General features: G+C 36.4%; 1 protein-coding gene across 1 annotated transcript in view; it reads left to right on the top strand.

Moving 5' to 3' along the window:
- VPS13B (vacuolar protein sorting 13 homolog B) overlaps positions 1–27291 on the top strand; it is a 404032-nt gene that overhangs the window by 167577 nt on the left and 209164 nt on the right. Inside the window, exons 19-20 of the mRNA XM_072328758.1 lie at positions 12903–13012; positions 26685–26832. Coding sequence (XP_072184859.1) covers positions 12903–13012; positions 26685–26832 — 258 coding nt within the window. The remainder of the gene's footprint in view (positions 1–12902; positions 13013–26684; positions 26833–27291) is intronic.

The following is a 27291-nucleotide window of genomic DNA, read 5'->3' as shown; positions in this document are numbered from 1 at the left end:
ATATATGATTTTAGTCCACTTTGGACTTGGCATAAATTTGCATAAAAGGAGAAATCTGCTACGGAGGTGTAGTAACAGAGCAGATGAAACTTATTCCATGCAAAATTAATGGTGTTGGTAGGCAGAGGAAACCTGAAGCACGGCATGTACAATGCTTTTGCTAGCAATACGTATGAACCACTTTTGTGTTAAGTTTGTGATTCAAATGACTCGGTCTGTGATCCGAGATGGAGTTTTGTTAGAATGATAACTGTGTGCTTGAAAGTGCCATACAGCCATCCATCACTTCTTAAGCAGCTTTAAAATCAGTTTTTATCAGTAAAAAACACATCAAACAAACAAAAAAGCAAACAAGAAAAGAAACCTCACATAAAAGCCACATTTCTTCTTAGTATCATAAAACATAAAGCTAAAAACAGCTTTGTAACATCTGCATTGTATTCCAGATGTATTTTCTGCACACAGCGTTGTAGTCATAATAAACTGCTGTGGGGTTAACGAGCTGAGTTAGAAGCATCTAGTCAGAATCCTTGTCCTTAATATCAAGAAAAGGGAGATGAGGAAAAATTCTTTAGCTTTCTCCTCATACAGGTACAAATATTACACAGCATCCTTACTGTTATGTTCTCCTCTTGGTTTCGAAACTGGAAGTTCTCCAGTCCCAGTGTGTAAAACGCAGCTCTGAGCTATCTGGATTAGAAAACAAACAAATTGTCCGGTCAGTGCTATGGTTACATTTTAGGACCTACAACATGGGTTGTCAGGCAGAAAATTTTAAATTCCATTGAGCATCAAAAGGATGGTTAGAAATAAACATTCCTTTAGACGTTTTAGTGCTTACATTCCAGTCAGATTTTTATAGCATTTTTACGTGATTGGTTTTCCTTTTCTTTTCATTACTGTAATTTTAGCAGTCTGAAGTGAGCACTAACAGTGCAAGCGAACCTCATCCAAGTGGTTTGTAGCACGTACAGTTTTTTGCTGATCTGTAAAATATGACGCAAGAACACATAGCGCTCTTGTGGAGCACATCCCCAAAAGATCTGCCCAGAAAACTTAGTATTCTGCAGACATCGTGATATATTGTTAGCCATCTGCAGGAATATTTGCTTTGTAAATAAACTCAGCGTTCTAATAGAGCTCTTGCAGATGTTTTATACAATTTACTTAACACTTCTCTGCTAAAAAACTTAATGAGGTTTGTAAAATCATAAGGCTGCAGTGTTCAGCTTAATGCCAAAACAATACGAAAGGTTACACGATTCTGTTTATTTGTAACATTTGTCTCAGAAGACACTGTAAAAATGTGAAAGCTGGTTTCACTTAAAAATCAGTTTTTCAATGCAGTGTATTTAAACACTCCCAATGTGGTCCAAATGCATGACAGCAGCTTTCCACATTACGGGTTCAGAGATGGAGTTTAATAGTTGAGTTTACCTGTGATTTTGCAGTCCATGAACTGCAGAAGTTCTTGTGCTTTTTTGTCAGTGTAAATAATAGCTGTCTAGATAATATTGTTGATATTTTTTAATGAAGATAAACAGCCACTCAAGCCCAAAGATGAAGGTAAAATTCCTCCTCTCGTTTTAGCTAGGAAGTGATTTAAAATACTGACCGATCTAAGCAATATTTGCAATTTAATAAATGAAGTAGATGCAATTGATTCATTTTTACCTTGCCTTAAAAATATTTAGCAGCAATGGAAGAAGTTAAAAAAGCAAACCAAAAAGAATCACCAACCATAAAAGATCAACATCCCATGTACAAATTGCATGTGATTACATAGTAATATAATTACTCTTTAATATAGATTAAGCTTAGTTAACACCATACTGGAATTTCCTGGAATTTAGAACAGTTATTTTAAACTATATTAATTATGAGGTTTTGCAAGTTGCCCCTGATGTCCTCCTGGATAGATTACTGTTAGTGAGAAGATAATGATCATCAGCCTCAATGCCATACAAGAACACATGCATCTGTCTACAAGAAAAGGGATTTTCTGTGTGGAGTGTTTCAAATTTGAAGCCCACAGCTTTGTATTTTAGGCAAAAAAATGAAACAACTTTTACAGTAAAACAATTTTGCGATCTGAATATGTTTAAAGATATTCTGAAGGCTGTCTTTTGTTGTTGTTGTTTTTATAGAACATTATTGTTTATTATATAATGCTGTACTATTTGTCCATTACTTGATGATCACGATAGCATTCATAATATTAATGAGAAATTATTTCAATTATTCCAGACTTCTGTTAAATTTATCTGGGAACTTTTAAAGATTATCTCACTTCAAAAATATTCAAGATTCGTAATTGGATCTTTTTCAGGCATCTTAAGTGTTAATTGCTGCACCTCAATGACTGGCTTTCCCGTGCTTATCTAAGATTATTGCTTCATCTAAGCTGTAACATACACAGAGATCATCACCGTTGCCTACAGAGTCGGTATTACTGCTCATTTCCATCATTGTAATTGCTGGGTTAGGAAGCTACCACGTAACTAGAGAACAGGTCAAATCAGTTACTCTTTTTAACTAGTGTATATAAAGCTGTTCCTGAAGGGGATGAGACTGAAACCAGTAAGGATGCAGCTTTACATGACTGAATCTGTCCATTATGAATGCAGTCATTTTTTGTTTATAGGTTTTGTTTTTATTTATGAAAGAATATACAAAGACCAATATTGACTCTGAGTTTACTGGTATCCCAGATGAAAGGGCAATAAAACACAAAATTGCCAGCAAGGAATCCAGCTTACAACCTGTGTATTCAACATGCTGATGTGTAAATTGGAATATTAGACTACTAGACCATATCACAATGTACTGCAACAGGACTTTTTTCCTCTATGCAGCACAGATGTTTTCTGGTTAGAAATATGCTGTATGTCTTGAAGAATTCCTTCGCTTTATAATGTGGATAATTTTCATTCTTCTTTCTGGAATCTTTCGAAACTATAGCTTCTTCTCAGCTTTCTGAAGCCAGTTCACCTCTTGTAGCTGTGAGCAGAGATGATTCAGCATATGAAATGTCACTTGAATTCAATGCCTGTTTGTGTCTTGGTACAACCAGTGTAAGTGGAGATTGGAGGACTGCTACCTTCACTTCTCTGTTCTCCTTCCCTCTTACTTGTACATTTCAGAGGTTAAGGAAGACTTTTTAATTTTATATTTGACATGAAAGTCTATCAAAATGATACTGAAAATCTCAAAATCCAGTTAATCTTTGATGGACTTGTGTAATTTCATTCAAAGTTGCAGTTAATTATAACATCAAATTAATTTGAATTAAGTTTACATTTAAAGTGTAATGTTCCCTTTGTAAGTAAACCAACCACAAACTCAGTGAAAAGATTTTTTTAATAAAGCATGCATGTAGTATCACTTACGAATACAAGCCCCTTATAAGATTATTGCCTAAACAGCTCTCAAAATGACTGGGATTGTCTTCGTGTTAGAAAACCTGCCCATTTTTATTTGTAGTATCTGAAGGTATAAAATCTGATGTATTTTGTTCCTTATTCAATATGCAAACACTAAAAAATTAATATTTTTCTTTTATTTATTTATTTATTTATTTATGTATTTTTTAAAGAAAACATGATTTAAACCCTTTATGTACCAAATGCACACTGGAGAGAGAAGACAAAAAGTTTGTGATAGAGCTACTCCTGTCATTTTACGTACCTTGTGGCGCCACAGCTGTGATACTGTTATGCACTGTGGCTATTTTTATTCTGGCTCATTGTTTGGCACTACATTTATACACTACTTGCAATCTTGAATGATAGTGCAGAGCACGAAAGCTTCTTGAGTGATATAAAAATGTGTGAATTAAGTAGAATTTTCTGTTAAGAATATCTGTAGTTTTCTGTTCATTCTTTACTTAACAGATCTTTTATAGAAAAGTATATATTTGTATGTAATTTCTACTGTAAAGCTTATATGCCTTCCTAAATTTATTTTCTTATTTGTGAAGCTTGGAATTTTGGGGTTTATTCATTCAACTGTGCACCTAAGAAAGTATACAAACTCTTCTGCACGTTCTTTGTTGCTTATGAGGAGCTATAATTTTTAAAGGGAAAAAGTTATCACAGCTTTACAGTATTCAAATTACTTTAAAGGAAAGGTACGTGAAGCACCTACTGCTAAAAAGATTTTGGTTTTACAACTTCAAATGCACGACCAATTGGTATCCATGGTCACAGTGCTACAAATGTTCAACTGCTGAAAAAGGAATGAAATAGTTCCCTTGATGCCCTGTTGCCATAGGGGAAGAATCCAGTTGCAATTCACAGAGGAATGCTGCTGCAAGAAATTGCCAAAGAGTTTTTTGGCAGATGATACTGAGGTGTTTGTAAATACAGAAGCTGAAATGTATTAAGAAACTTCCTGGCAGTTTTCAAAATATTTGCTAGTGTCGTTTTGAGACCCATATTATAGAAGAAACAAAGTGAAGAATGTATTGAAAATCACTTAGGAATATGTTGAGCCATTGGTCATTTTAACTATATCAGTAGTCCATGATCTTCCTGTAGAGTCTTGTGAAAGGAATGGTATGAAAGCACTCTTCCAATCCAGTCATAAGGAAAGGGAGAAAGCAATCCTGGTATCAGTCTGCTTACATATATTGTGATTCACAGTTAAGTAAACTACAGATCATACAATTTGTGGTTTGTGAACTTCTCAGATAGTAGGGGCTTCATTCTTCATGTTTGTTTTTTTTTAATAGAAAAGTTGAGAGAGCTTGTTAAGCATTCTGTTAGCTTAGTTAGAAATATTGTTTGGCTCGTGACTGATAGTATCTTCTATATTAAGAGAGATGTTGACATGTGGTCCTCTCTACCCTGCTGAGACACATGTGGAATCAAGTGTTCCAGCAACACTCTTCTGTTTCCCATGATCTCAGAGTCTTGGAGCAAACCTTGGCCATTTTCTAATTTTCTAAGCAGAATTAAATATTGATCTATCTAACTTCATCTTCCTGGCTCAGTTTTTGGACTGAATATCGTAGAATTACAGTATCATTTCACTTGGAAAAGACCTTTAAGGTCACAGAGGCCAACCAAGTCCCATCACTAAACCATGTCCCAGTATATGTAATCGTAATTACGACAAAGAGGAAGTTGTCTCTCACTTTCCTGGTGTTCTGCAGGTTTGGAAAAAGATCTAGATTTAAGATCTTTTTGGGACTTCTGCTTCCAACTTCTCCAGTATTTTCTTGATTCTATGTAAACTCTTAACCCGGAGGTTCAATCAGCCTTGCAGTAACTCATCTCATCAACAGTAGATCAGGCAGGGATAGGCAAGGCTGAAAGCTTATTGAAAGCAACCTTGTTCACAGCAGTACAGATCACAGAGACTGTTTATCTAAGTCAGCTACAGTCCTCAACTTGCTGTTATTCAAGCTTCCACCTGGAGCATTCAAGATGCCTTTTAGACCTAGAAGATGAATCCTGTTTCTGTCAGAATTCTATATCTTCAGTATCAGTCCACTTAAATGGCTGGTGCAGAGACATTCGGTTCTCACGGTTCTTGCAATCCTGTCATTCCATGAGGAAGAAAATGTTCGTATAATAAAATTGCCTGTTTGAGCCTTCCCATTCCAAGAAGTTTCCTTGATAACCATCATTTCCTCAAAAAGGGTTGAGATCACTCATGTGGATAGAAATTTTTTGGATGAAGCTTTAGCGTGGGCAGCTCCCAATAAATTATTCAGCAATCACTCTGTCAAAATATTATTTTCCTTGCTCACTTGCAAGAAGTCTTTGTCCACTGACATATGCTTTCTCTGTGGCTTAGCTCTCTATGGTCCTTTGTCCCTTCAGCTGCAGCGGTTTCTTATAGAATTTGGAGTGGGTATTTTTTGTCTTTTTAATCTAACTGCTGCAGGATTGTTAAGGCAACAGCTTCTACATATTTGGAGACTTCAGTGTCTTCATTAAATAACATCCATAACTTCACAGCACGTGAAGTTCAGCTACTGGTTTTACATATAGATTTGTATTCGTACTTCCCAAGAACAATGCAACCATAAAAATCTGTAAATATTACTGCATTTGGAAAAGAGCTTTTGCAGTCGTAGTTTGCCTAAGGCTCTGAGGTCCACATCCAGGTGGCTTGGACCTTGAGTAGCTCAAAACCCATTTGCTTTATAGTAATCATTTAGAAATGAAGAAAAGAAAATTACATAACCAGTAAGTGAAGTTCAAGACACATGTGTGTATGCATTTTTATTTCTGTGCTCTCTGTGCTGGGATTTGGACGATGCATAATGCTTTTGGCATGGAGCGTAGTGTGAATTAGGGAGCATAAATACTGAATGAATGGTATTGTGAAACAGAAGTTTCCAGGTCTGAATGCTTAAAACTAACCTAGTGACCTTTCAACTGACCAAAGCTGCATGCAGTGTTTTTAATATCTGTGTACACAATGGATTTATGCAGCGGTATAGATGATATTCTTTTTTATTGCCTTTTCATTCCCTACTGCTGCTAACACTTTTCTAGATCTATTTTAATAACAGAGATCTTGTTTTCTGCATCAGAACCATCAGCTCAGTCATTGCTTTGCATGTAATGTTATATTGCAGTGATATGAGTAGGAAAAATATTTTACCTGCGTAGAATAAGGTCAGATGGCTTCAGCAGTTCTGCAGCCAGCCCTGCTGCTGATTGCACAGGGTCACTCAGATCTGCTTGGCCAGCTTAGTCTCCTGCAATGTCTTGGGCAGTGCAGAACCTGGCAGGACTCTGTCTTCTTCTGGAGAGAAAATTATCATGTTTTCTTATCACTGTTTCTCTTCTCTTAAAAAATTTATCCAGTCTGAAATTATTTATCTATTGAAGTTCTTCTCTGGTCCATAGCAGGTAGAGTAATTACGTTAAGAGCCTTGGATTAAACACTTTGTATCTGTAGGAAAATGTAAGTAGGATCATCATATTTCTCCCCCTTTTCTTAAGAATGACACAAAGGAATTGCTTTCATGCTGTTGGCATCATTTTATTCACTCCCTGACAATATATTTTTGAAGTGAAATGGAGGCAATTCAGTAATCACCCAAATAAAGCTGACATTTCTGTATACTATAGCTGCCTACACATTTCCCGTTTATCCAGCTCATTATTGCCTGTTAAGCTGCATCCCCTAACCCACATCATCATATTCTCTGAAGGAAATTAATGTTTTGCTCCAGTGAATTCCGGAAAACAAGCAGCCTTTAGAGATGCTCTTCTTCAGAAACCTACAGCAGCCGTGCTAAATGCACATCATATGGCATTCTTGTGAAAACTTGCATCTCAGCACATTGTAATATATATATATATATATATATTGAAGTAAGAAAGGCTAAATACTCAGTGAAGTCATTTTCATTCTTAATGTCAAAGGATGGATTGTATGAACTACCTGAGGGAGCATCCCCATAGCTTGTCTTGGTACGTGTCACTCCAGATGGTTTTACATCAATGTGGCTGCTTGTTCTTCAGAACAATGATGCTTGACATACAGAGCTTCATGTTAACCAGTGTATTGAGCAGTTTTGTGTTTTGCCTCATTGCGCTATGTTTTGGTTATAATTCCATCTGTTTTAATTACTTAATTCAGCTTTTGTGTGTATTTGGGTGCTTTCAGAGAATGGTGGGATATTTAATTTCTTTAACCCTTGTAATGGCTTATCAGAACAGTCAGCTGAAATTAGGCCCATGTGATTTAGACCTATTTTTAACAAGGTCAGAACCCCAGCTTATTTTTTTTTCTATTTTTGTTACTAGTTTCAGTAAATACTTAGCTGTGGCCCACAGCTTTAACATCTGAATTCTATCCCAGTGTCCTGCTGTTCTGCTGTGTAATTTAATAACTTTGCCTCTATGCCTTACTTTCTCTGTTTTTTAAGTAAAGGTAATGATGCTGACTTCTTGTTTCAGCACTTAGAGCTTTTCATCTATAAACCATAGTTAGCAGGGTTATAAGGTAGTGGTAGAAGTACGATCTCATTAAATGTTTCCCAGGATCAAAAGCTATTATTTAAAAAAAATACCTATTATTAATATAGTGCGGTATGTGCACGTTTGAACAGAGTATTGCCATTATGTGAAGAAACTGATTGACGTTACAGAGCAAAATGCTTTGTTCATGGGAAAGCATTAAAACTGCTTTTTTAACAAAATATTCCAATGTTGGTGTAGGCAACTAAGTTAAATGACCCTCAGGTTATTTTAAGTATTTGGTGACCATGAAACTCTGTGAAAGTGAAGTTGACTGGGAGATCTTTTTCTCTGAAATAAAGTTTGGATAATGTTTTAATAAAAGGCTGTTTATAATCACTCAAGTCAACCTTGAACAGAGACCCATGCAGATGTTTATCAAATACACAGAATTTGTCAAGTTTCTGTAGCTAGTCTGATGTAAAAGAGTTTTCCAAAATAATGAACTTTGATGTATGTTTTCTTTGTCTGAGTCATCAAGTCAAAATGATACATAGCTCCCTATCTCCTACCTAATATTAGATTAGCTTTTGCAGGGCGATTACATTGGCTGGTCACAGATACTACAGAGCTGACGCAGTATGCATGTTACTTTTCTGTGCTGTGTAACTGCAATCTCTAACTCTCTCTTCAGCTCTCATTCTTCAGATTGGGATGTAACTGAAAATGACTGTGGTGCCATGGGATAGCTAATTAGTAAAGCCCGTTTGGAATGTGGATAAGTGAGCCATTCTGGCAGTGAGCAGAGTAGTGAAGTGTGCTCTTTTTCCCTTAGTTGACTTCCAGGCTAAAATTAAAAAGAGTTAGATATTTCCACATTTAGTGGTTTACAGTTCATCTGTTCTGCTTCACCTGGCAGAGAGAGCTAATTACCTCTATAGTTTTATTAAGAAACAAAAAAAAACCATCAAAAAACCTCTTCATTTCTGTGTGACACATAACTCTATTTTTACAGTGTGCTTTAGCAAAAATGGCCTTGAAATCACTTATATATGAAAAAGTATATAACTATGAGATTATTTATTATGTCATTCTGCTAATTTAACCTGTATCAGCACCTGCTTATCGTTCACATGTCCTGAGACACAGGAGTGACGAGCTCCATGCTAAAATAATTCATGGTGTAGTTTATGTAGCAAGATGGTGTAATGTTTTCTTTAGTTACTTAGTTACCAAAAATCAACAAAACTTGTCAGAATTAGTTTTTATTGTAGATCGTTCCCTTTGTTCATATTTGTGATCCCTCCCCAATATAAATTGTGCATTAACTTAAACTTTAGTTTCCTGCTAAGATTTTAGGTTCATTTTATAGGGGAATATCCGAAATGTTTTACTGGAAGTTTTTACTCTTCATAGTGTATAGATGTGTTTGGATACTGTACACACAGAGCGGAACTTACAAAGACTTTTGCCAGGGTGGTCCTTTACTATTTCTAGTAAATTTTTTTTCACCAGAATGGTGAGAGTGACTCAGTAAGGCAAGGTTTACTCTTTCATGAGGTTCTACACCTCAAAACCAGCAGCTGTTTTCTCCAGGCATTGCCACCTCCTTTTTAATCCCAAAGCACCATCCCGCTGCTGTCATTTTTCTCTTCTGGCTCAGTGATTTTTGAAGCCCTTTTCCATTCTTCCATCACTGCTGAGCATCCCTCAGCACCAGAACTCAGCTCCTTGACCACGAAGCCACATTCCCCATGTGTCCCTCTCTGCCCCACGTGCTTCACAAGGAGCGTGCCACACTCTGTGTTCCACTTCCTATATGCTTCAGTTTCTCCTTGTGAAGAAGAGAGCTTAGAACCCCTGACCAACTGCCCCTCTCTTCCCTGATGTAGGACAGGAAGAGCAGGTGACAGAGCCTGCCTGGCAGCAGGAGGCCATGCAATTAACCTCCTTGGCCCCCAGGCCTTCAAGGGACATTGCTGCTGAGTCCTCCACGGAAGTTCATCAGTAAGGCCTCCTGCTCCAGCCTGCTGCCTCCCTGGTTTGTGCCTCCAGATACACTGAATGTTGGGGAGGAAAGAAATTATTTGCCTAACTGCACCTTGCATGTAATGCCGTGGCTTTGAGGAAATTCTTCTCAGACTTTCAAAGATTACACGGTGTTGGGTTCGATCTTATTTTTAAATCTTTTTTCTGGAGAGATGTAAGAGAGCAGGCATCTGAAAATGAAACCCAGTACAGTATGGATCTAAGGTCTGTTTTTTTGTGTGTTTTATTTTTTTTTCTCTGAAATGTAAATCAAATTAATTGGAGAAAAATGGGAGGGAAGAAAAGAAAGTTCACCACAGTCTTAATGAAATCCAGGAAAACTGAGTGTTGCATCTTGACAGAGAGAAATAACAAATTTATTTTTTTCTTAAGAAAGGGGCCTGCTGGCAGCTGATGGCTTGGCTCTCCCACAGAGGTCTGCCCTGAAAGCCGGGGTGCTGCTCACTTCTTAGCATGAGAGCTCAGGTGTTTTGGGATGGCAAGGGACAAGAGAGTATTTGCTTTGGTTATTTAGTTAGTTATTTTGAAGAGAGCTCTTACACAAAAACCAGCTTTATACACGTGATTATGTTGCCCAGTGAATATAGCAGCTGAGTAGGAAATAGAGCAGTAAATTTCAGTAATTCAGAGCGATGGAAGTGGGTAGGAGGCCACTGGCATTCCAATTGAAAGTCAGATAGTGCAATTGCTTATCTGACTACTTGTATGTGAGACTGTTTTGTTTTCTTTTTTTCCCCCTCAGACACAAGCTATCAATGTCAGAAGACAACTGGAAAAATAAACTATCTTGCTCTCTGCTCTACCTTACTTTAAGGTTTTATTGGGTTGTGATAGTGACTTCATTGAAGTTCAAAGGTAGTCTTAGTACAAAGCACTGCTTAATTGTTTTGACCATCTTACTCTTAGCTGTTTTTTTTTGCAGTAAACACAAAACTAAATGGTGTAACTAGCAGCATGTGCTACACTAGCAATTTTTTTCTTTTCAAGGTCTGTTGTAAATATGAGATATTTGTTGATTTTGCCTGTAGGCTTATTTTATTCTTCTCTTTTTGGGAGGTCTCTGATTCCCACTTGTATCGCTAATGCATTAAACCTTTCAGTACGCATTGCTGACAAAGGTCGTTATCTCTTAAAGATGCAGAATTCTCTCTTTTTGACATCAAACTATATTGTAACAGCGAACAATTGTAGCGTCTACTTTATCAATCTCCTATTACCTTCTGCTTCCAGTTGTTAGTTTCCTCCAGATCCTGCTGCAAGACACATTCACCGCTGTTCTTACTTACTTGCACATTATCCTTTTACTGTATGCTCCACATCAGCTTTGCCTTAAGTTGCAGATTTATTTCTAAGGTTTATTACTGACATTTAAAACCATCAGATCACAAAGACAAGTCTATGTATAGGAGTTCCTCACAGTGTGTGTTCCAACTCCATGCCTGTGCTGGGCCGATGATTTATCTTTGTGTATTTCTTGACTGCCTTTTTCCCATTGTACTCATCAGCCTTTATTTGCATAGCCATGTTCCGAGGTATTTCTGCTACTTGGAATTCAGCGGGTTTTAAAATTGTTATATATAATAAATGTAAAACTCCTTTGGTTTTGTTTTCACAGTTCTGTGATGTATCATGTCTTTTCAGGCATGTGATTTCTTATGTTTTAAAACATAAAAAAGTATATTGAATTTTGTTATGTACTTTTTGAATTAATTTAAATTTATTATTGAATTCAGATTGCAGCACTTGTATACTACAGAGTAAATATAGTACTAGGTATTTCTTTAGGAAATAACTCATGATTCTTTGAGTTATAAAGCTATCATAATTCCCTAGAACTTGACGCTGGACCTCCCAGTAACCAGGATTTCTTTCTTGAATGTATTTCATTATTTATTTCCTTATTTCATTTATTTATTATAAAATTGAAAAATTTGCACGAAAGGGCAGCTGCTTACATACATGTATGCTTGCAGTACTTTTTTAATATAATAACTTTGTGTTATGTTAATCCATTTGCTTCTGAATCTTGCAACTCTGTGCTGTAAAAAACTGCATTGACTAACAATTGATCTTCACTACTTAAACAGTAGACTCACGAAATTCATGGTCAGATTTTTAATGCGGGTAGAAAAGAAATGGAGACCCATAAATTGGGTTTTAGAGTGCCTGGTTTTTGAAGGATGTTAAGATTTCTAGATACTGGGAACAGCTTTTCTTCTGTTTTGAGTCTCTATGTTTCCCATGTAGGTTTTTCTTCACCTGTGTATGAAAACTATGTAACTTTATTTCCTAAAAGACAATTCAGTAGCCTTATCTTGTAGTCCTTCAACTTCTAAAATGTGATTTAAACAAAATAAGATGTATTGTAAAGTTTAAGAAAAGCACAGTTGAAAAATTTGCCTTTTATTTTTCTCAAAGTTTGTTAAGGAGTATTTGGAACCACATCTACATTGTTAGTCTTGAGTGGGATGCTGGCTTTGTTGAAAAAGATGAAAAAGAACGAGCCAGGCTTCTCTTTATTGGAGGTGCAGGGAGCATTATGTTCTTTTGTGTCAAGGATCATTTGACTCGTCTCTTGTATTATGTTGTTTTTGGCTTAGAATCTGAGGAAAGGTGTTGTGTATTTAGTTACATGCTCAATTTTGTGAAAGCAACCATTTTTCTTGGCAAAAAGATGCAACAAGCAAAATCAAAATGCAGTTCTCTGTGTCTTTTGTGTGTGTGTGTCCGTAAGACTGACAGTGCTGGCAAGTTTTTAATTTTCAACAGGATAATGAAATTTTGGTGGCAATTATTACATTTAGTAAGAATTATAAGAAAAATACATTTAAATACAATCCAAACCAAAATCTGCATCAAAGATCTTTGTGCAAGAAAAATGAATAGAAATGGACAGTAACTATTCTGTTTTATTTTCTTTGCATATAGGTGCAGTACTTCTGTCCAGCATACAAGGATTAGCTATTAACATTGATCCAGTGCTGTATACTTGGCTTATCTACCAACCTCAGAAACGTGCTAGTAGACATATTCAACAGGTATGTATTCTTGGAGAAGGAATAAGAAGAGGAAATAGTTTCTGTTGCGTTTTATACCAGTAGGGCATTTTTGTTCCATGCATTTTTTTGTCATTTCAGTTTGCTGCACATAGTGCTTTGGTCTGATTTTGATTTATTTAAAATGTCATATTTTGCATATTGAAGTTTTTATTTCATAGCATCTTTATTTATATTTTTTAATTAAAAGAGGGCATTTTTTTCTGACGGTCACTCTGGAATCAGATTTTAGTCACTCAGGATGGGTTAACAAATAGTTACATTATTTCTCTTTAAAAAATCAGTACTCTAATTAAAAATCAATTTGGTAGGGGACCAACCATGCAGTTCATAACAATATAAGTGAATGCTGTAATGGATTCTATAAATAATGTCAAGATACTTATTTGTATACGTGCTTGTAGGTGGGTAAGGCTGTGCGTACATGTAGCACAGCATTTTCTTTGAGGTATACTCAACTGTAACTTTCAAGCCATGGACTTCACATCCAAAAAGAACATAGAATGTTTTTGCCAGATTTTAAACTTCCTTTTGTTTTATTTTTCTTCTTTTCAGTTGTTTGACACATTAATAGTGAGCACTGAATTGCTTATAGTTGATCGACCGAGTGGACTCTGTAGCTTAATGTTCTGTGTTTTGTCTCAGTTATAAATCACCAGCTGTTAAGTGACCAATATGAGAATCTTTTGATACTGATCTCACAGTGTGTGTGTATTTATGTATATATACACACTGAGCACATAAAAAAGATTTGAAGTGGGAGGATTAACGTGGTCTGCAAACATTTCTGTTCCTTGTATGTTAGTGACCTTGTTAATATAGTAATTGTCAAATATTTGAGTCCCATTAAACCTATTCAGCACCAACAGCATCTGAAAATGCTTGATGTGTGAATTGCTTACTATTTTATCATTGTTTTAACTTTACGCTGTTTTTAACTGTGTTGAATTTTTCTTCATTCTCACATTACAACTGGAGCGGGAGATATCTTTTGTTACACTTTTTAGACCATTAATGCATTTTTGCAGTACTGTTATTAGTCTTTTCAAAATTTAATTGAGCTTATCTTTCCAAATGCTCATATGAATGTCTTTCATTGCCATTAATTTATACAACCTGCTGTTAATTGATGTATTCACTTTCAGTTGCCTTTTTTTGTCAAGTGATCAAAATTTGATACTAGTTTCACACTAATGTAATAATAGACTGCATATGTAAATCAGAAAAGATGATGTCTGTGGTAGTAATGAAGATTTTTCCTTTGAAAAGAAGCTTTACATGTATTAAAAGATTATCATTAGAAGAAAAGTATGGAACAGGTTTGGTTGCCGTAGTCCAATTTGTATCACAAAAATGCTGTCTGTAGACATCATAATTTTTGAGAATTTAACAAAATGCACAATGCTTTCAAGCATGATTGTCTAAATGTTACTGATGGATAAAGTTCTTTTCTTCTTTTCCGTCTATTAAGCTTATGCAGTTGCAAAGGGAAAAAATCATTTTAGAAGTTCCTTGGGTGACTGAAAGTTTTAAAGTGTTATTTGAAACTTTAATGTCTACTAAATACTTTTTTTTCCCTCACATTTTGAGTAAGTCAAAACTGCAAGTTTTACCTGGAAGCAAACACAATCAGAATATCTCTTGGCGTGTTTGGTTCCATGTCTGTATTTTATGAAGTCATAATATTTTGATTGTGATAAATTAAATCAAGCTAAAAATTTGTGTGGCACCACAGTTAATGCATCATAAACTTCTGATTGATTGTGCAAAGCGTAGAGCTGGGGTTGCCTGTGTCCCCAGAGATAGACAGATATGCCTTTTTGTACCTGAACTTCTTGAGATTTGTTCTCCTTTTAACAGTTACTGTGGAACTCTTATGTGTATAATAGCGAATTGGTAGTGTGTTTGTTTTTCATCACAGTGAAAAATTCACTGTGTGTAACGTAACTGTGTCGATATCATTCTGTCTGGAAACATGAGAAGTTAGAAATATCACAGTTTACGCAACTTAGTTAAGTTGAAATAGGTGGAAATATAACAGTAAATATGTTTTATAAAGCTCAGCAATTTTCCGTGATTTTTCCATAAAGCCATGCCATTTTTTCTTTAAGAGTAATGTAACAAAACCTTGAAGAAATGTCGTTGTTATTGGCCTAACTGTGCTTTTATTCAACTGGAACCGAGCGATGGAAAAATGATTTGTGGTGCAAATTCAGCCCAGTGGGGATTGCCCCTTTTTATTTATTGTTGTTATTTTCTTACTCAACCTACTTGTTCGTACTTTCCTTAGCCCGAAGTTAGTAACTGTAGAACCAATCTGACAGCTGCAATCATTATACTATTCAATTATCTATAGGTTTTATTTCTTTGCACTTTGTTCCCCTCCTTTACCCAGTCTATTTTATACAAATAGGTCATGGCCTCTTCAGCTTTGTTTATGTAATACCTATTACAACAGCTCACATATCCTGATGCACTCTTAGATGATGTCTGAAAAATGTGATTAATAATTTACCTTTTTTTAATGTCTGGCTAAGGGTTAACTCCAGAAGGGAAGAGAAACTATCTAAAAGGAAAGTTAATTGGTACAATGATGTGATTCTTTAATTGGAGATAATATTCTTGATATTTTTAAGCTAGAATTTAACCTTCTTAATTCATTGCTTAAGACTGCAGTAAAGTTCTCTTTTTGTCTTGTTAGAGGGTATGTTCTATTTTCTTGTTCTAATATGGAATTTTCTTTATTTAGGAGCAATATATATCATATAGCACAAGAAAACTAAAGTTAGTGTTTAAGTAAGGAAGTTAGGATTTGGAAATTTATTTAATGTATGTTGTGGTTTAACCTGATAAGCAGCTAAATGCCACACAGCCTTTAGCTCAATTCCCTGCCTGCCAGTGTCAGTGTGATGGGGGTGGGGATCACAAAAATAGTAGAACTTGTAGATTGAGATAAAAACTATTTACTATTGGATGTTGTGTTGAGGGACATGGTCTAGTGAGAACTATTGGTGATGGGTGGGTGGTTGGACTGGGTGATCTTGTGGGTCTTTTCTGACCTTGGTGATTCTGTGATTAGTAAGAAAGAAAAGGAAGAGAGAAATAACAGTAACAATAATTGCATATATACACACACTAAAACAAGTGTTGCACAAAGCAGTTGTTTACCTCCCACTGACTGATGCCCAAGCAGTAGCAGCCCCAACTCTCCTGACCAACTCCCTGCAGTTCTATAGGTTGTTTTACACAACATCTTATATGGTATTAAACATCCTTTTGGCCAGTTTAGGTCAACTGTTCTAGTTCTGTCCCCTCCCAGCTCCTTATGCCCTTCCCCCCAGCCCTCTTGCTGGCAGAACAGTACAAAAAGCTGAAAAACGGAAACAGCCTTGGCTCTTTACAACACTGGTCAGCAACAACTGAAACATTGGTGTTTTATCAGCATTCCTGTTCTCTTAAGACCAAAACATGGCATCGTACCAGACACTATGAATAAAATCATCTGTATCACAGCTGAATCCAGGACAACGTGGATCACTTCTACATAAATTAGTTCACATAGATCATTATTATATTTATTTAAAACTTGGTAAAAAGAAAATTTGGGAAAGAGCTAGCCTTTTTTAAAGCTGCTGAATAGTTTTTGAAATACAATGGAATATTTGGAGCCAGATGCTTTCAATGAATTGCATTGTAGTGTATTACCTTTTTGTTATAAAGTGACTATGCGTGCCAAAATGTGGCTGCTGTTACGCATTTGAATAATAATCCGTGTGGTTACTGTTGTGACTATATGGTCAATGCTCTAGGGTAAAAGGATGTAAATGTAACTTATTTTTATATATTCATTCTGAATTTCAACATGCATCTATAAGTTTTCCATTGTCCCTCTTCAGGAACAAAAACAATGAGAACATTGCAGTGTAAAAATCTGTGAGACTCTTTCTTAGAGCTTGAATGAAATGCTTTTGAATTTCTCCCATGGTGACTAGTAGTATAAGAACAATACCATGTGTTTCTTTACTGAAGTTAAAGCGTTGTGTAAACCAAGTCTTCTTACAGATTACAGACTTGTCCATTATCACATCTTATTGAGAATATTGAAAATAGGTCAACATTATGCAATTCAGAGGGGCATAACTGGTTTTTTATTCTCCAATAGTAATGCTTACAAAACTCAGTTCTACAGAAAATAAATGTTTATGTCTAAAAAAAAACAACAAGCAGAAAGCAGTTGTTCCCTGCTTTTGATGTGCGTAGTGTTTGCTGCAAGCTTAGATTTTGTAATGTTTTCTGTCAGTAATGTATGTCCACTTAAACAGTTTACTGAAATATATTCAACTGTCTATTTGTACGCTGCCTAGTATAACATGCAGCATGTTTTCTTTAGAAGGTGATACAGCAAAGCCGATACCTCTTAAGTTTATTTTGATCAAGAATAGAATTAACATCTCTTTTAACAGAACTTGAGGCAAATTCCAATGTGTGAAGCCCGTAAAGTCCTTAATACAATAAGTTGTGCAAGATCTTTCTTGATAAAAATATCCTGTTGTAATGCAGAGACTATTCCAATTCTTTTTCACACTTCTGATTAAAAAAATAAGAAATAAAAAATAAAAATTGAAGTACATCCTTATGTTCAAAGGAAAGCCACTTTGTGCCCACTGTGAGTTGTGGTGCTGGGCACCACTGAAAAGAGCCTGTCTCCGTTCCCTTGAAATCTCCCTTCAGATAGTTATATACAACGTTAAGATTTCCCTTGAATCCTCTTGTCTGTTGGCTGAACATTTCCAGCTCTCTCAGCCCTTCCTCTCAGGACTGGTGTTCCAGGTCCCTGAACCTTGGCCCTCCTCTGGACTCTTTCTGGTATGTCCAGGTTTCTCTAGTACTGGGAATCCCAGAACTGGACCCATTACTCCAGCTGCGGCATCACTGGTGCTTAGTGGAGGGGAAGAATCTCCTCCCTTGACCTGCTGGTGATGCTTTGCCAAATGCAGCCAAGAATATAATTAGGCTACTTAGTGGCAGGATCACACTGCTGACTAATATAAATCTTGGTGTCCACCAGGACCTCAAGTCCTCTTCTGCAGATCTGCTTTCCAGCTGGCTGTCCTCAGCATGTGCTTGTGCCTGTAGCAGTTCCTCCCCAGGTACAGGACTCTGCACTTCTTGTTGAACTTATAGGGTTCCTGTCAGTCCATTTCTCCAGCCTGTCAAGGTCCCTTTGCTGATCTCAGTATCACCTTGGGTGAATCATCCAGTCCTGTCAAGCTTTCTGTGATTATACTCTGACCCATCATCCAAAATATTAATGAAGATATTGAATAGGATTGGACGCAGTATTGACCCTGGTGTTGCATAGTAGTTACTGGTCTCCATCTAGATTTTGCACCATCACTCACCAACCTCTGGTCCTGGTCATTCAGTTTTCAGTCCACCTCACTGTCTATTCATCCAGCCCATACGTTATCAGCTTCTGTATGAGGATCTTATGGGACATGTTGACAAAAGCCTTACTGAGGACCACAATGACAATATTCACTTCTCTCACCTTGTTCATCATACCGGTTATTTAATTGTAGCTTGTCAGGTTAGTTAAACATAATTTCTCTTCGGAGAATCAATGCTGACTACTTCTCATTACTTTCTTGTCAAGTGTTTGGATTACCTGTTCATCACCTTCCAAGGGATGAAGTTGAGACTGGCTGGCCTGGTCAATCCCTCAGTCCTTTCTTCATGCCCGTCTTGAATATGTGACTGAAATTTGCTTTTTTCCAATCCTTGAGTGGCTCACCCAATCACCATATCATTCAAAGAACATTGTGAATGCCCTTGTAATGGCTTCTGCCAGCTCCCTCAGTACACCTGGGTGCATCCCATCAGGGCCCATGGCCGTGCATGTGTCAAATTTGATTAAGTATTCTGTGACTTGATTGTCTTTCACCAAGGATGGTGGATCTTTCTTGCACCAGGAGTTTCCCTCTGGGATCTGCGATTCCTGAGAGTTGGTCTTGCTAGTACAGGCTGAGCTGAAGAATATTCTCCATACTTCAGCCTTTTTTGCTCATAGGTTTTCTAATGTTATAAGTGTATATTCCAGTAGACTAGGAAATATTTTAGCCTACTGTAGGACTTTCAGCTTCCTACTCCTTTTCAAATCTCTACTCAACAAAGGAAGTTAATATTAGTAAGATTGCATAATATTTATATGCATTTTTCAAAACTGTTTTACATTAATTAATGTACAAACAGAAGAAATAAATCGTTTTGAGACAGAAGGAAAAAAAAAAACAACAAAACAAATTGGCAATGGAGATAGGATGAAGTAAGGAGAAGTCTTTTCACCTTACCATCAGACTATGGTCTTTCAAAAACTCAGTGTAGCAAGCACTACATGATGATTTGTCTAGAAAAAGACACTATTGATAGATTACCTTTTCTGTTTGGAGCACTATACTGTGTGTACAACGTGCAGTAAGCAACACCAGAAGGCTTTTCAGTCTAATATGCTAAAATACAAGAACCTTGGGACACCTAAGACACAATATAGATGAAAGTGGCAGCGACTGTTGGAGTTGATTTAGTTACATTAGTTTAGTTTATTTCTCAGTAATACAAAATAACAACTTGAAATCAAGTTCATAGATTAAAATACTGAAACTGTACTAAAGTACTGTTCAAAATTGATATTCAGTACTCTGACTTTTGGACTTGTCAGCTAGAAGCATCTGAGAGAAAATCAAACAAAAAAAAACCACCAAAAACACTGCAAACAGAACTTTCAGAGTGGATTTGTCTTGTCACAATAACAGTCCATTATGTAACTGTTCTAATGCTTAATGAATTGATTCTCAACTTCAAAGGTTTTAAAATTTTTAGTAATTAATATTGTAACAATAAATTTAAAAAGAGCCTTTTTGAGTTTGCTATCCTAAAGTTCAAAACCTGAAGAAGAAGTAAAGAACATTCTGTAGAAATTTATTCATTGATAAATTTTATATACTGATAATCTGGTGTATTATGTTGTACTTCACAGTTTGTATTGTATGGAAGGACTAAGAAAGATTTAAAGATATCAGAGCTTCTAAAGAATATTATATTGGACACATTGGTAAAGGCACATTGGTAAATTTTCAAAAAAAGCCAAAGCCTCTGATCTTTTTACTGCATGATTCACTTCAACTTTAACCAGAAAAGCCACTGGCTTTGGAAATACACTCTGTAATGTGCTCTTAGGATCCACATTGTCAGAAGTAATGCATTAGGAAGAAATCTGATAAAAAGGCAATTATTCTGCTTTTTATACAGTCTGCATGACTGCTCAAAGGAAAATTAGTATATTCCAGATTGCACTGCAGCCCATCCATATGTTCTGTATAAAAAACACATATTTTACATTATTTGAGTGTTAAAAATAATCACATTTCTGGTTCCCTGAATTTGTTAGTCTTTTCTGAAATATGTTTTTGTTACCACCATTTTTTTTTTTCAGTAACTGGTAATAATCCATGAAGCTGGAGCAGTAAATTCAAAAGCCATCTTCCATACCCTGCTTGGTGATTGATGAACCTATGATACATTTTAAACGGGGTTTAAATTGGCACAGAAATTTCAGAAGGTGATTTTTCTTTGAAATGTTCTTTTATGTGTCAGCCAAAATGTTTTGGGTTTGGTTTGGTTTGGTTTGGTTTTTTTTAATACTTTTGTCTCTATAGATTGTTTTGGTGAAGTTGAGCTATATGTGTAGCAGCAGTAGATGTGTTTGTGTAGTATGTGCACTTTTTAGCAGTTCTTACTCAGTAATATGTTTAGCTAAAACCGTTGTGCTTCTTCACCTTGAAAGCCCTGTTGAATAGATACGATCTTTCATGATTTATGAAAGGTTAATTTTTACAGATTTCAGTAAAGACGCAATTATATACAGTAACTTGTACACGCATTGCTTACGGCATGTTAACATTGCCTTTCTATTAAAAAACAAAACAGAGCTGTATTTTGAGTCTTTCCTTCTAGTAACATAATATTTAATTCTGACTATTATTTGAATGTTTTCTTGAAATCAGGCATTCTTTATTTTGTTAAAGCAGTGACGTTTCTATCATATATTTACACTCTTCTAAATCCCTGACTTGGCTTTGTACTGATAAATATTTAATTTGTTTGCCTTGGCAACAAATGCATTAATTACACTTTCAGATGAAACTGTCAGTTATATGATACTCTTTGCAGTGAAAATATAAATGTATGCTTGTTTTTCTTGAATATACATAACTGCGAAGCCTACACTATTTCCCTGTATTTCTCTCACGTTAATCATTTCACTAAAATTAATCATTTTGTCAGTGAAGCCAGCATAGATTCACCAAGGGCATATCATACCTGATCAATCTCTTGGCTTTCTATGATGGAATGATGGCACTGGTGGTCCAAGGAAGGGCTTTTGATGTAATCTTGCACCGTGTCATTATCTGTACATTGGAGATATATGGATTTGGGTCTGTTTAGCCTTGAGAAAAGAAGGCTGAGAGGGGACTTGATCCAGGTATATAAATACCTGAGGTGTGGGAGCTATAGTGGCAAGGCTGGTCTCTTTTCAGTAGTGCGTGGGGACAGGACTAGGGGTAATGGGCTGAAACTCCAGCATAGGAAGTTCCGCACGAATGTGCGCAAGAACTTCTTTACAGTGAGGGTGATGGAGCACTGGAACAGGCTGCACAGGGAGGTGGTGGAGTCTCCTTCTCTGGAGATATTCAAGACCCGCCTGGACGCCTACCTGTGCGACATGGTGTAGGGAGCCTGCTTTGGCAGGGGGGTTGGACTCGATGATCTCTAGAGGTCCCTTCCAACCCCTATAATTCTGTGATTCTGTGATTCTGTGATTTGATGACTGGATTGTTGGGTGGACAAAGAATTGTTTGGATGGTTGTAGTCAGAGGAGTTGTTGTCAACAGCTCTGCGTCCAGGTGGAGGCTGATCATCCATGGTGTCCCCCAGGGGTCCATCTTGGGACCCAGTGCTCTTCAGCATATTTACCAGTAGCATAGATTGAGTGTACCCTTAGCAAGCTTGTAGATCACACCGAGCTCACTGGTGCAGTTGACACACCAGAGGTCTCTCTGGGATGTTTGCCTAAGAAGAAATAGTTTTATCATCATGACTTGGTCAGAAGACTCACACAGAACAAGTAATTCCTCAGATGTAACCTGCCTTAGCTAATTGTGCTACAGTAGAGAAAAAACCTTAAGTTTGGGCGCCGATACCCTTATATTGTGTCATTCACTGTCATTCATTATCAGAGGTGTTTTGCTCTTTAAGACACAATGTTTTGCAATATTACAAAAGGCATCTTTAGACAGATGACTTAATTGACTTAACTTTCTGCTAGCAAGCTATTGCACATATCCAGATCACTCTGTGTGACTACAGCAGCCCCTACTGTGATAGCTGGGTTTGGTTTCATAGGTCGCAGATTGTGTCTGGGAGTGAGGCTTCTGAATTGAGTCCAACATTTCACAGACTTATGCTTCATTTTCTACTTTCTTATAATGTTTTAGTTCCTATCTTTGGATGTTCGTTTGCCTTTGATTTATTACCAGGGATGTGACTGTATGGACAGTCAGCTGAATATGAGTCAACAATGTGCCCAGGTGTCCAAGAAGGCCAATGGCATCCTGGCTTGTATCAGGAATGTGTGGTGAGCAGGACTAGGGAAGTCATCCTGCCCCTGTACTTGGCATTGGTGAGGCCTCACCTCGAGTACTGTGTTCAGTTTTGGGCTCCTCAGTAGAGAAAGGACATTGAGGTGCTGGAGCAGGTCCAAAGAAGGGCAACAAGGTTTATGAAGGGCGTGGAGAACATGACCTATGAAGAGAGATTGAAGAAACTGGGGCGGTGTAGTCTGGGGAAAAGGAGGCTGAGGGGAGACCTGATCGCTGTCTTTCAGTATCTGAAAGGTGCTTACAGTGAGAGCAGAGCTGGTCTCTTCTCAGTGGTAACAGGTGTCAGGACGAGGGGAAATGGCCTCAAGTTGTGCCAGAGTAAGTTTAGGTTCAATACCAGGAATCACTTCTTTACAGAAAGGGTTGTTAAGCACTGGCATAGGCTCCCCAGGGAGGTGGTTGAGTCACCATCCCTGGATACGTTTAAAAACCATTTGGATGTGGTGCCCAAGGACATGATTTAGCAGGGGGTTGTTAGTTAGGGTACTATGTCTGGGTCATGTTTGGACTCAATGATCTTTAAGGTCTTTTCCAACCTGAGCAATTCTATGATTCTATATAAACATCCCTCAAATTGAAGTTACTTGTCTGCTCAATTTGTTGGATTTCCTTTAGAAAACACTCCCATGTACCCTGATCTACCATTTGTCCTCTTCAGACTCATATGCATGAAATTATAATTCAGAAAGAAAATATTTAATGACAGAAAAAAGCAAGTAAAAATAAAATAAATATTAATTCTACCTGGGACGGATTTCCAATAGCCTTTTTTTACAGAATATTTTAGCTTTATTTGGCATATAACCCCCTAAATCAGGAAATAGTTGGGCCTTGGTATTTTTGGCACATTATTTTTTGCGTGCTCTCTTTTATTGTTCTGTGCCATTCTCTGATTTTAGAAGATCTTTATCAATTGCATAGCCATATTGACTGCACATTATAAAGTAAAATATAAAATATACTTCCGATCCTTTTGTATGGATGTATAACATATATTTTGAATACATATACATAACATTGTGTGTAATTTGTTAGATTATTTATGTTAATTAAATTTAAATTTGGAAAAAAAAAATCCCATGGTTTTTTTAACCATTGTTTAGACAATTAACCATCATAGTTATAGTGGAAAATTTGTAAAATAATTGGATAATAATCACAAAATATCATCACATTCATAAATCCATGGTAAGTCTCCCAGAATAGAATATGATTTTGATTTTAACTCTGAAAACAAAATAGTTTAGAACAGTAACCCTAAATCAGTACCCTTGTAGGTCGTGACACTGGGTGACATTTTGAAGTGCGAACAATTATATATAGTAATAGATTTTTATTTAAACAGAAGTTTAAATTTGCACCATTTGGGATGATATTTAAAAGTATTTTCGGAATTTTCAAGTTACCCATTAGTTATTCATGGCAGGACTGATAATCGTTCATTTGTTTGCGACTTGTATGGAAATTGATTATTTTTTTCTTGTAAAAAGCATATTTCTGATTATCTTGAATTGTGCTCTGTGAGTATTCCACAGTGTAAAACGTCTCCAAATAAATGTTTCTGTAGTTCCACAACTTTATTGAGTTCTTGATATTCTTTGTAAGGCTACCAATTGATAACCATAAAACTTAAATCCCAAATAGATGCACCTTTACTCATGAAACTTCATTGCCAGCTTTTAGAACTGTTGTGATGAAATGCGTGTGAAAACACTTGACTGCAATGTCTTCTGTTTCATTAGATTCATCTTCTCATACAGCTGCGGTGCTCTTGTCATCTGCTATTTCCCAAGCCACAATTTCCTCATCAGTCTGTGGCTAAAACCCAAATCTTGATGATCTTTTTCCATCTAGTTCAGTGCTGATCTTTCATCTTCTTCATTATTTTAACCAGAAATCTTTTGCCAAAAATCTGACAAGATTGTACTGGGCATCATCAACAGTAACATCAGGCTTGATTTCAGTGAGCAAAGATGAAACAGCTGTTTCATTGTCCAGATCAGCACTCAAACACTTAATATTAGGTCTTAATTTTTTCCAGCTTTTCCTGGCTGTGATGGCCTTGATGTTTTTCCTTGTATGACTTAGTGGTGTAAGTTATTATTGTGTGTTGGTGATCCATTTCTTCAGTTGTTCAGAAACAGATACAGCTTCTTCAGACAACATTTTCCATCCTGTTGTCTTTTGTACTGTCTTGTATTATATGCATTTGTTCTTCAGAACTCTTGCTTCATTTTGTTAAGTCAGGAATCTTAAGATGTTACATTCAGAAATGGCAAAACATGGCTCAATGGTGACTGTCTTGGCTAAGCTACAAGTGGCTTTACCATTTGTAAGGCTGTATCAGATGAAGTGATGAATTTTGAAAATAAGTGATGTAATATGTCTGACCGAAGTTTATAAAACTTGAGACTCTCGCTCTCTACATAGGCACAGACATGTGGGAAGTATTTCTGTTTTGTAAAACTCGTCTTTTCAAAGCACGTTGGTGTCCTCTAGCCATAACAACAACAAAAACCAAAGTGCCATGTTACTGTCTTCTGGAATGGCTTTTTAGTGCTTGTGGAGACAAAGCTGATGATACATTCAGAGAGAGGAGGAGGGATGAGAGTTCTGTTTGTCATTGGCATTAGTATTTTCTTATTAACTTTGCACACCATTGGATATGTAAGTTGCTTGTTTTTGCTGGAATGGGATTAAATAGTTGATTGTCTGTCTTATTTTAATTTACTTTTATAGTGGAAAATGGTAAAGGCGTTTGGAAGACATTCTCGTTCAATTAAATGATTTTTTCTGTTTGTTTTGGGGTTTTGTATGTGTGCACGTGTTGCACACTGCTTGATTCAGCGATCTGTTTTCCATTGGAGAAAATTTACAAGCACATTGCCCGCCTCACACGAATTTGTTTCCCACAGAGATTCCTAATGCAACGTGTGAGGTTTCTCATTACTCAGCTATATGGATTACATTTTCACTCCAATACCAGCAAAATTAAATTACACAAAAATTGATTAAGATGCATGTAATCCTAATGTCTGATCTTTAGAAAAAAAACTTTTGCCATCTTTAAATGATAACCCTCTGCAAAACCAACAGTAGAAATGCTCTGCAATTCTTAACTTGGATGTGCTTACAATGGACCTAGCAGCTAGTAGTACACAAAATACTAACAGCCAGCTGTGTGCTAAATGGAAAATTCAGTTTTTAACTAACTTTTGCTTCTCTTGTTCATGTTAATTAAAGAAAAAACTCACAAGGAAAAATGCTGACAGAAAATACAGAGGGTTGTATTAATTTGTGGACCTCCAGTTCCAGAACTATTACTTCTACTTTATGTGGGTTATTATACTTAGTTGTCTTTTAGACTTTGAAATAAGAATGTAGCCTTTCAACCTAGACTTGAACGCCCTCAATTTTGTCTATCAGTATCATGGTTTGATCAGTTTTTAATTTCATTGATTCACTTAAAAAACAAAACATTACTCAATATTGGTAATTAATAGTCAGGCTACGTTTCTTTTTCTTTTAAATTGTGTGTCATTTCATTAGAAAGAGAATTAATGAGGATCAGTACATTTCTTTGCAAAACCTTATGATTTTTGAAATCTGGCTAAATTCAGTTTCTACTAAACATGTAAACAATGAATTTTCTTTGATTCTTCAGCATGATGTTTAAGGTTAATAAATTCCTTTTTGTTGCTCTTCAGAAGAATAGCACTAAAATAGACAATTGCAAGTGCAAGCCTGAATGTAATGCTTCCACTGTTCAGTGAAACTGTAAATATTTGTTGTCATATGTTCTGCAGTCATCATTTCAAGTTGTCTCCTATGAGTATCAAAGTACACAGTTTAAGACATGCTTCTCATGATAATGCCATGATTTGTGATTAATGGTTTTTGGTTTTGAGTGGGTCTCAAGGCATTTCTTTTTCCAGCAGACTGTAGGAGCTGTTCCACTTGGTGTGTCAGTAACTCGAAAAAAAGAGGATGAAGCATCTGTTGGAAGCGCACCCCTGGCAAGGCAGCAGTCGAATCAAGCTTCTGAGTATGCCAGCAGTCCTGTCAAAACAAAAACGATAACAGGTATGATCACATCTTAGTCGAAACTAGCCATTAGTTTTTTAGACCTGCTCAATAAATTGTGCACGCAACTCAGAAGCATCAATTGTGAAAGCAGTGTGGAACAACTTTAAGATTTAAAGAAGTTTTGTCGCAGAAAATTACAACTTCCTTAATAAGAAATCATCAAACTTGTGATTTTGAAATGCATGTTTAATTTATATCTAATTTTTAGTTTAGATACCACATCTGGATTCCTGATACTAATTGCTGTTTACTAAGACAAGATAAAGGATGTGAGCTTTCAATAGAAGAGAGCTGTATGGCTTTATATTTAGTATTTTAGTCCATAATTTTGTCAGACTTTATGTGTTCACATTAATCTTTGTTTTCAGTCAAACTGTTCACATTGTTTCCAACCTGGCATGTATGCAAGTCTCAGCAGAACTAAGATTTGTGCCTAAACACAGTAAAATTCACAGT

This window comes from Excalfactoria chinensis, chromosome 2, assembly GCF_039878825.1.
Source record: "Excalfactoria chinensis isolate bCotChi1 chromosome 2, bCotChi1.hap2, whole genome shotgun sequence".
Taxonomy (NCBI): Eukaryota; Metazoa; Chordata; class Aves; order Galliformes; family Phasianidae; genus Excalfactoria; species Excalfactoria chinensis.
Note: the sequence above shows the minus strand (reverse complement) of the source record. Positions and strands in the feature narration are given on the sequence as shown.